The 11,334-nt window shown below is 38.5% G+C and overlaps 1 protein-coding gene across 1 annotated transcript; it reads left to right on the forward strand.

Annotated features, from left to right (window-relative positions):
- Window positions 1–5,033: 5,033 nt before the first annotated feature.
- Window positions 5,034–10,772, forward strand: TAL2 (TAL bHLH transcription factor 2). Its single transcript, XM_068271370.1, has 2 exons — window positions 5,034–5,153; window positions 8,182–10,772. The coding sequence occupies exon 2, from the start codon at window positions 8,199–8,201 to the stop codon at window positions 8,553–8,555; it is 357 nt and encodes a 118-aa protein (XP_068127471.1). The 5' UTR covers window positions 5,034–5,153; window positions 8,182–8,198; the 3' UTR covers window positions 8,556–10,772.
- Window positions 10,773–11,334: the final 562 nt, after the last annotated feature.

Consider the following 11,334-nt stretch of genomic DNA (forward strand, 5'->3'; position numbering starts at 1 on the left):
ATTTTCAGACAGGAAGAGGCAGGCTTACAGTTCTGTAACTTCCTATCACTATACCATTCCCTCCTCTTCTGAGAGTGAATGTAGCAGGGAAGAGGAGGGAATGCAAGGGTGATATGTGGGAACATCACAGGCAGCAAGCCTGCGTCTTCCTGTATGAACATTTGACATTTGCAATGAGGAGAGGAATGGGGACAGCACACAAAGATATGTAGATCAGCATCAAAATACTGTACCTCTTTGCTTACCTTAGATAGCGGTGCCTCTGGTCAGGTGTCCTTCAAATCTATACAATGTTTATGGATTTTGACATGGCTGAAATGTAGCTACTCCAACTCACAAGCTCCCACTCAAGCCAGTACGATTCAGGTGTCATAAACATAAGTATACATAGTACTGGTCCTAGTAAAAATTTGTCTGAAGTCTTTTCCTTTTCCTGCATTGAAAGGGTTAAACGACTAGTGTTGTTTTCTTCTTTATCACAACTTTCTGTGAGACATTTGTAGCTTGATTGTTTGTAAGTAGGAGTGTATTTGTACTGTAGAATAATATCTGAAAAAATAGTTTACTATCTGAAAGTTAAAAAAAAGAATAACCAGTAGTGTGGAAATATCTAGTATGCAACCAAATCCAAATTCATCTTAGTTTCTAGTTGTTGTGAAAACATAATCCAGTCTAAATATACTGTAGGTCTTGAATGTCTAGTTTGCTTGTTAGAATAAAAACTATTTTTCAAATCAGAACAGTAGAGTTTGTTAATTTTCATTCTTTTTAACCTTTTAAAGTTTGAGGTGCCTTTTCACTTCAATATTTTAGAATTACATTTTCTCTGCAGTTATCAAGTATACATTTTAATTAAGGTTGTTGCCTTTGATGTGCGATTTGAGCCTTTGACCAGGGTTCGAATCCTGGCTCAAGCCAGTATATAACAGTAAAGAGTCTTTGGGCAAGGAACCCTAATGATCCTGGTCACCCGTGGAGTAGTACATCCTAAGTGGCTGCAGCACTGAAGCGCTTTAAGTCTGCCAGGGGCAAAGTGCAATATAAATGTTATACGTCTTGTCTATAAGATGTAGGCCCTTATTCAATTTATTTTTCTACTATGTTTTCTCCAAGATGATATTTCTTACCTAATCAATAAAACGCCTGTGAAGCTACCAGTAAGCAAGAAAGTACTCAGAATAATTTTGACAGCACTTTTTCACCTTCTTTTTGGTACTTTTTGAACTGCAGTGCTGAATGCTGAAACGTTATTTTAAGCAGAAGATGAAAAATGATCTCCTATTATGGAAACGTGGGTGCGAACCATAATGGCAAACCCACTGAACTCTATTACTAATGGCATACAGATATATAGTGAAATTGTACAGAACTCTTATGGCAACTTCATGGCAAGCCCACACAACTCTATTGCTAATATTGGTAAAGCCGGTATATACCTGTCCCACATTGCCGTTATGACCAGCGCCCATGTTTCCATTAGAGTCCAATGTCGCAATAGACCTGACCCCCAGTGGGCTTGCAGTTGCATTCAGCGCCCATGTTTCCATGAGTCCTGTCCATTGCCACTAAATATCCTGGCCACATCAGCAATAGAGTTCAGTGGGCTTGACACTATATCCAGCACCTATGTTTCCATAAGAGTCCTGTCCAGCTCCGCAATAGGCATGTCCTCCGAGAGCAATAGAATTCAATGGACTTGCCGTTATGTTCAACGCCCAAGTTTCCCTATGAGTCCTGTCCAATGCCTCAATACACCTGTCCCCCATTAGCAATAGAGTTGTGTGGGCTTGCGGACACTTTTTTGGGTTTCACAAAGATAACAATTGCAATGCCAATAATTAATAATATAGGGGGCTCCCAAATTTCTAAATGGGCATCTTTTTGCTGCAATTTACATTGAAAGTAATGAGTGCCCTTTTTAACGAGGTAGTGTATGCGCCCAAATTACCTGCTTCAACTTTTCCCCCAAAACAGTTTTTTTTTTGCCTTCTTCTTTTGCTGTCACTCATCCTTATGCAATCTCTTATAGCATTATCTTATAGCATTTAACATGCTGAGCTGTGTTGATTTTATTAGGTAAGTTTCTTTCTACATTATATTCCTTCATTTTATTCTTTTTAATAATAATGTAATCTTAGCTGGACATCAAATTAATATAATTTTTAAATTATGCCCCCTCTCCTCAACCCTGTACATATTAGTCATGGAACACCTAGTTTAGGCAATTAGGCATAGCCAAGACATTCAAAGATTCAAAGTAGGCCCACAGTGTGATCAATCTGATATATAGGAGGAATCAGATTGATGGGAGGCCTGGGGCATGTGGGACGGAGCATGGACCTAAGACATTGCCAATGTCAGTAAACCAGATATTGCTCATTAGATCTGTGTTTTGCCAACAGACCTTGAGCGTCCTTATTCCTCACCCTGTTCTTTTCCTTATCTCTTTCTCAACTCCCCATGTCTGTCCTTTTTTTACCTTTTGTTATTCTTTGCTGTCATTTTTCCTATTTATCTGGCTAAACTAAAGCATGAAGACAAAAATAGTAGAGTGGAATGTTTCTACAATGATTTTTTTTTAGCCAGGAATAGGTTCACTATGCTACCCCATTTGCTAAATATAATGTGATGCAGTTCTCAGGCCGAATCTTTTTTCTGTTATCCATACTTTGAATGTGTTATTTCCAACTTCAATATGTTTACATATGCAAACCTGCAATTTAACTCTCCTGTTACTTTATTTTGTTATGTTTGTTAAAAGTTATAATAAAAAATTATTGGAAACACTACCTACCATACATTGGATAGTCCTTTAGAGTTGCCAATAAAAAGCATAATTTACAAAAATAACTGTGAACAGGTAAACCTATATTTATTAGCCCCTACAATTGACCGCATGACATTTTAGAATCTAATGGCACTCAGTCTTTCAGCACTGCAGTGTCTTAGCTATCAGGAAGAATTGCACTGCAATACATTTTAGTTCAACTACAGAGAGACTAAGGTTTATACCAATAATAGCCCTTACAGCATCAACCCTATGTAATCTACACTTTGATGCAAAAAAATATGGAGGAAGTTCATACAACCCCCCCCTCCCCCTCCCTCCCCATTTACTCTATGTCTGGCTTTGTCAGTTCCTGCAAAACGTCAACCAGCAGCATTTTTCTGCCAGCGAATGCCAAAGTCAGATAGACACTCTTCTGCTCCCAAGCACAGTTGACACAGGGCCATCAGAGTGGTGCAGTGTATCCATATCATACCTGTGTTTGCTACATCAAAATGTTTTGGGGATTTTTTGCAGCAAAATTTAAAATGTTATAAGCAGGTATACTGATGAATTGTGAATAGGGATTTAAAGTGTACCTAAGGTGAACCTTGGGTACGAAAAGACATGCAAACCTATGAAGAGGGAAGCCTTTAGATCCTATAGAGGCTTTCCACACCATCCTCCAGTCTTCCATTGCCCACCGCAGACCCCCTGGCTTGTCAGTAGGGACATCAGGGCCACACTCCTCTTCAGGCACAAGCGAGGCCGTACTGTGCCTGTGTGAGCACAGCTGCTCCTGCGCAGTAAGCCGGAGCCACTTGTGCACAGCCGCTCTGTGCTACTACGCATGCTTGCTTTTGCCAGAAGAGGACCGCTGCCCCGATGTTGTGGGGGGTCTGCGGTGCATTTTCTGCATAGGAAAACTGAGAAGCAATGTTAATAAACAGGCTAGTTCACCCGTTAATGTGATTTTCACATGCAGGAAAACAACTGACAGCAATGCAGCACTGTCAGAAACTCCCTGCACTGCACAAAACTGATAGACAAGTGTGAATCCAGTCTTTAATGTGTGTACATAGCTGTGATGGATGTTGCCCTTCGGGGATCAGGATCCAAACCCCTTGGGCGACATCGTTGGGCCGGGCTGTACAGATGCAAAGTCAGCTGTATAACTGAGGATGCTCTCTGTTGCTATGCGGGGGGCGGAAGGACAACGGAACGGTGTACGTGACATCAAGTGGTGAGGGAACGACATGCAGAATGGAGGTGGATGAAGTGTGGCTAAGTTTATCTGCCAGGATCATTGCTTGCTGGGGACTGTCAGGGGTTGGCTGTGGCGGTTATTTTTGACTGCCTCACATGACTTTGATCATGCATGTGTATGTGGCTGTAGGAGCCTGTGAACAATACAATTTAGCTTACAATCGACCTTCTGATCGATCAGTTTGGATAGTGTTGATGGTGCAATTCGACAACAAATTACCTGGTTTATCAATTCATCAATTTGTCTTGTGAATCAATACTATTTGAAATTATCAATGGTTTCCTCCCGATCACAATTATCAGAGTGGAAGGTCAATCGTTCGCTAAAATCATTAATTGGCACCTTTAGAAACCAGTTAGAGTATTCTATACAAATGCGTATGGATATCATGGTTATATGTTTCACTTAAAAGTACTGGTTAAGACTGTTGCCTTTGATGTAGGGTTTGAGCCTTTGTCCAGGGTTCGAATCAATCCTGGCTCAAGCCAGTATGTAAAACAGTAAGAAGTATTTGGGTAAGGCTCCCAAATGCTCCTGGTCACTCATTAGCGCACCCCACGTGGCTGCTGCCCTAAAGCGGTTTGAGTAGCCAGGAGAAAAATGAGATATAAATGCTTTTGTTTTTTAATGCTGCTACTCGTTACCTGTGTAATGGAATCATAGGTAAAGGAAGGAGGGGAAATAAGTGATTTGGGATCCCTTTAAAATGAAAAAAGCTCTTAATATCTGCAGTGCTGAGTACATGGATTATGAAGTAATATGTAAGATAATATTTATATATAGTAAGTGTATGGAATCCATCTATCTATCTATCTATCTTAAATGCTGTGCTTTCCCCTGGATGGAAGAGTTGCGGAGAGAAGCCTATGTTGATCCGATCTCCCAGGAGGATAGGAAAATATGCAAACATCACTGAGAGCAGCAGTGACACGCGTCGGACAAAGAGGCAGGCTTGCTATAAATGAGCCCATGGTCTTCACATTTGCTGGCTGACACACTGTAGTCAGGAGCTTACAGCACTGCCTAGATACAACTGCCTATACTGCAGGTGCATAATGTTATACTGCTCTTTCTGAACACTGCACAACAAGCACAGTCTGCAAGGAAAAAACACACAGGGTAAGTACATTTCAAATGGGTCATTTAGTTATTTTTAACACTTTTTCCCCAATAGCTTCTGTTGCGCTTAATTTTTCTTAAACCAGTAAATATTATTTTTTTTGTATAAAAATGCTTAATAGTGTAAACCAAGTCAGTACATGTGAAGATAACACACAGCCACAATTACTAGGTAGGGAATGGTGATAGTTTGATCCAGTTGGGGAGAGGATTTTTACTCTTGTGGCTTTTACTTCCTCTGAATTGAGCTGCAGTGAGGCTGAAGAGGTTGAACGTGATGGGCACGTCTTTTTTTTTCAGCCTAGATAACTATGCAGCATAAAATGTCATGTAACAATATACCGTAAATGTATATGTGTGTCACTCAGGACTACAGTAGTACACTACCAATTAAAAGTGTGTGTGTGTGTGTGTGTATCATGATTACATTCCTTTTCCTAACACTTCTGATGTGCATTGGTAATTCACATTCTGAGATATAGAAATAGTGGTTACCAACACTGGATTTATAGAAGTGCTTGTGCACATTGTCTTGCAATATCTTCAAGACATATTTTGAAAGATAATTAGAAAAGGACAAGCACAGGCAAAGGGCATTATTGTATGTTAAAATGTGCAATCTGATGCATAAAGATTTGTTCAACAATGGCTCTTGTTTTACTTGGAATGCTGGACTGACAATTGTAACTGGGATTTGTTTTAAATAAGCAATTCTAAGAATAATATACCATGTGATCATTGTGAAGATTTGTATTTTACATCTATAAAATAGCTTTGTTCAGATTCAGGTTGGAGCAGAATGTAGATATTTTAGTTCCAGATTGCTTATGAAAGAAGGCGTAGGAGACCTTGATTACACAACAAAAGCCAAAACGTCTTACTGTATTTATTTATTTTCATATTAGCATGATATTAGTTATGATTAATTAAAACAGAATTATATAATAGTGATTATATGTTTCCAGACTTGTTAAATATGGTGTTTATTAAAATATGCTGACAATTTGATCTATTAAATGTCCTGTCAATTATCCAAGTGGGCAGCTTTAATTATTACATGTCTAGTAAGGTAGCCGTAAGTTTTATATTTGTCTAGGAAATGCTTGAAATATGTGGATGGAAGGAGAAAATGCCTTCCATTCTGCCAACAATACTAGTATCTTCTTGGCTGCAGCATGTGTAAGGTAAAATATTTTGCTTGTTTCTCAAACATTAATGTTGTTGGCTGTCCCTCCAGACTGCTCTGTAAATCCCAAGTCTTGCTTTTTATAGCTCGTCTAAAAGTCATATCTAGAATAATTCTACCACTGTTTTAGGGCTCAAGCAAGTTTTAAACCCTTGCCTGCTGCATTGCTTGTAGAGCACTTGGCATATTTCAAGCACATATCACACCTGTCAAACTTGGCGGAAGTGAAAAGGTGATTATCTAATCTTCCTATAGTCACAAAGGGACCTATCTATAAAGTAAAAATTGAATTGTCACTTTAATGATGCCACATTATAAAAGGTGATCAGTGCTATGTTTACAATACAGTGGTGATCAGAAGTTGCAGTCTCTTGCATGGAGTCCTGGATCACCAGCTGTGACCCTCACTTTATGCATGGTCTGTCATTGTAGCTGCAGACTGCGACTTCTTAAAGTGGTGATCTATAGCAAACTAGCAAACAGGGTGTTGGAAACAAACACCATTAATCTTCATTGTCCTCTATTGCATTTTTGAGCACACTATGGGGATCAATAAAGGGGCAAATGGGCTAATTGCCACAGGATAAATGAAGTTATCAGCTCCAAAGTGCCATTAATTACAGTAAAGATCACAGAAAAGTGATGATCACTTGTAGGAGTGGCAAGCACATAGGCAGATCCCCACTTCTATAACATTGGCAATCTAAAAATAGCATTGTATCAACAAAATAAGCCTTTTTTGTGGTGAACAGGCTTTTTGTATTTATTTAAATAGGCCCTGAATAAGTATTTACTGCATGGCATTTCCAAAAGATAGTTCAATATTAAAAGAACGTAGAATAGTTTTATTTTTGTTCATTTATTATAGAACTAAACATAGATTTTAAAACATGTTTCATTTTTATCTTGGAAATGTTAAATAACACAATAAAAACGTGATATTTGTTTGAAGCTTGATTTGACTGCAAAGCTTTGTAGGTTCTTGCTCTGCTGCACTGCAGTAAAAATTAAAACTGAGAACAGTAGGGCCTAGTTATTACTCAAAGGTATGGAAAAATTCTCTCTCCCTCTCTCTCTCTCTCTCTCTCTCTCCCTCTCTCTCCCCCTCTCCAAAACAACTATACATGTATACAGTTGTAAAACAAGGCCACAACAACCCACCCAGACCACCCCATCCACCCAGCTACATATAGTTACCGTAGTGAAATAAATTAAATCAATATGCAAAAAAAAAATATGTTTAAAGGGTACCTGAACTGACATGTGACATAATGAGATAAGCGTATATATGTACAGTTCCAATGCTACTTAGAGCTAGATTGTTTTCCTTTTTGTTCTCAGTATAACGAAGCCAGAGTTCTAAATTAGAGTTTCTCTGCAGTCATGCTATGGTTGGACTGTAGCACAACTCTCACTGATAACTAATTAGATGCCATAAAACTCTGTGTGGTTGAGAAAAGCACCTCTCAGTGCAAGGAAGAGATAAGTTCCACAGCTCAAGATTTTTCTGTATGGGAGCTGAAGAATATAAAAAAACTACCCTCATGTACGTGATATTGTCAAAATTCAAATATAAACTTTTACCTTTACATACAAAATAAGACCATGGTATTCCAGAACAGTCCTATTGAGGATTAGGCTATAGATACTTTTGTGCATCTGCATTTATTTTAACTGGAAGCTTGCTAAAGAAGTGTGCTTGCAGTGTGCTGAGTGCAATTTCCTTTAGGTATTGTCATAAAGAGTTAACAATTAAAAGGTGACTTATCAGCTATTCATTTATAGATATAACAATTTAACAAGTACTATAAGCTTCAACTAATTACATGTTATCTCTTATAGAAAAACTTGTTATAAGAATGACCCGCAAGATCTTCACCAACACAAGAGAGCGGTGGAGACAGCAGAATGTTAATAGTGCCTTCGCTGAGCTGAGAAAGCTAATTCCCACTCATCCACCTGATAAGAAGCTTAGTAAGAATGAAACTTTAAGACTGGCCATGAGATACATTAACTTTCTCATCAACATTTTGGCAGATCAAGATATAACAAAAGCTGGATCAACCTCAGGAGCAAATATTTGGGGTATCTATAAACATGAAGCTCAATTTTCCAACGTAAGACATTGGACTGACCTAGACGACTGTAGCAATGCTTCTCCCGGGACGAGCAGTGACACTCAAGAGTGGTCAGCAGATCCTTCACCTCAGCACTGACTGAAATCAACTATCAAGTGCTGCTAGCCTATTGTGAATAATTCTAGTGCTTTGTGAGTCTACCTGTTGTATGTATATAGCTGTTATTTATTTAAAAAAAAAAAAAAGGTTTTGGATATCGAAAGGTGGATATTCAGCTGGACATGACTCCTTATAGTAATGGTTTTAGAATTATAGAAGTGGATCACTGAAGCTGTACTGGACCTAGCCAGACAAACAAAGCACAATCAAGCTATGCTTCTGCTAATCACATACACTACACGTCTATTTGCTAAGTACATGTGGAAGTTCTTCATTGTTAATTCTATCCCTGGGAAAAAAAATAAGAAACGTCATTATTTTTAATGTATTGATCTCAATACTTCAAGCAAAACTTAAATCAGACCTGTGAGGTTTGCTACAGCCTTTTGTGGATACTTAGGTTGGAAGGGGGAAGCCTCTGGATCCTCAGGCTAGGCTGATTCAGTGATGCAACCCCCAAAGTGTGGCCGCAGTGTGCTTGTGCCGTAGCAGGGACCCACTTGGGCTCTGATGAAAATTTGCTGAGCCCAATCGTGTCCTTGCTACTCGGCAGGCACAGATAGCTTGCGCATGTGCAGTGGCACGGACATGATTGAGCTTTGCTTTTTTCAAGAGAGCCCAAGCGGGTTTGTGCTACTGTGCATACATGAGCTGGCAAGCAATTTTTTTCAGTCTCCGCACTAGAACAGGCCATTGGAGAAGGACAAGGGGAGCCTCTTAAGAATCCCGATGCTTCCCCTTCCCAAGATGAGTACTCAGTAGGGGTACATTTTTCCCTACCGGTAGACTCTAAAGCAAATAGCTGAATACACTTAGATCCATATACTGTATATGATTTACTTTATCAAAAAAAAATGTAACTCTGACTATAATTACCCAGCATAATGATGTAGCCAAATACCCCATTGTTCATCTTTACAGCCTGATTTACTTACCCCTTCCAAAGAACACAAAATTACCATTCCACATTTATACCTCTACCTGAACCAAAAATCAAAAAAGAATCTTGCACTCAGTAAGGATGGTGGGCCTATTATCCCTTTCCAATCCTCCCACTCTGCTAACTATACTGTGAATATAACTGCCATGACAAAAACATTCTGATGACAGATCCCTACAGCTGAGGGAAATTGTGGCTTTTCATGTGTATATGAAAAGAACACAATATTGGTTTGTAGCAATGCACATTAACCAAATACATGGATAACCATTTGCCTATTGCAAGGTGTCCAAGCTTGATTTTTAATATGTCTCCATGGCTTACCGTACAACACTTAGACTAGACACACAATGTATGTCTAAAACAAATAATTGGTTATAAGAATAAGCAACAGTTTCCCAATTTTAACATATCAGAATGACTAAGGCCCCGTTTCCACTATCGCGAATCCGCAAGGGTCTTGCGTATGCGGATTCGCATAGACAATATAAGTGAATGGGCCTGTTTCCACTTATGCGTCTGCGGGAGCGTTTTATTGTGCAGAGAAAATCTGCACGGAACACCCTGCAGAATTCGCGTGCTTGTGGAATGCAGGCGAATCGCACACAATGTATTCAATAAGGAAATCGCATGCGTTTTTTGCCACAAATTCGCATGCAAATTCGCATAGGTACCAATGTAAATTCACACATGCAGTGACCTGGTTAAAATCGCATATACCCTCACGCATGCGAATTCGCGGCAAAAACCGCATGCGGAATCGCATCCGTATGTGATTTCATCAGCGGTGGAATCCAGTCGATTACGCACCGCAATAGTGGAAACGAGCCCTGAGTCTTCTTCTGTTACAGTATAAGTAACATCATATTCCATGGAAAGCCAGAAAGGGCTGAAAAATCTAGTTGGATGTTCCCGTCTCTATTGCCTCCAATATGTAATTAGAATATACTCCAATATGTAATAAGAATTCCCTGATTATTCAGCTCAGCAGAATACAACAAAATACTGGACACTAATTTGCGCCATGTGTTAATGCAAAGAGCTGCCCTGTGCATGATAACAGTGACATGTTGACTACATCATGATTGCTCCTCATTCTATATATCAGATATCGGCTGCTGTGATGTTTATGACAAAGGTCATCTTGTTATAGCTTTCTGTACTATTTGACATATTTCATTAGATCCTTTTTAGCTACATTTGCCAAAGATTTTTTTTTTACAGTCCAGATATGTGAAAATTATTTTGTATTTATTTATGACCAATAAATTATTAAATATGCTTTTCACTTTTTAAAATTTGTAACTGTTTGCAAATAACATGTGAATAAAGTAACTGGGAAGCTTGGCACAATATGCTATAAATGTGATAAAATAAATTATTTTCTAAGATTAAGCACTTCACATCTAAGGGTTTTTTTTTCCCTTAAAACCAGAGCAGTTTTCTCCTTTCAGCAATGCTTCCATTCATTTGGCACTAACCTAATCACTTCTTATCATCCAAATGATCTATACATTTTTTTTTCAACACAAATTAGGCTTTCTTTGTATGGTACTTTTTGCTAAGAATTATTTTATTTTATGTGAATTTTAAAGGGAAGAAGAAGAAAAAAACTAAATAATTAATTTCCCAGTTTTCAGCCATTATACTGTAGTTTTAAAAGAAAAAAAGCTACTGTAGATAAAACCCACACATTTTATTTTCACATTTGTACCGGTTATTGCAATGTTTGTCCCTAGTACAATGAATGGCAACAATATTTTATTTGGAAATAAAGGTGTATTTTTTTTTCTATTTTGTGTTTTTGGTTTTCCTATT

Source organism: Hyperolius riggenbachi, chromosome 1, assembly GCF_040937935.1.
Source record: "Hyperolius riggenbachi isolate aHypRig1 chromosome 1, aHypRig1.pri, whole genome shotgun sequence".
Classification (NCBI taxonomy): domain Eukaryota; kingdom Metazoa; phylum Chordata; class Amphibia; order Anura; family Hyperoliidae; genus Hyperolius; species Hyperolius riggenbachi.

Excerpts from the sequence above, each read along its gene's own strand:
- TAL2 (XM_068271370.1), top strand. The coding sequence starts at position 8,199 with ATGACCCGCAAGATCTTCACCAACACAAGAGAGCGGTGGAGACAGCAG.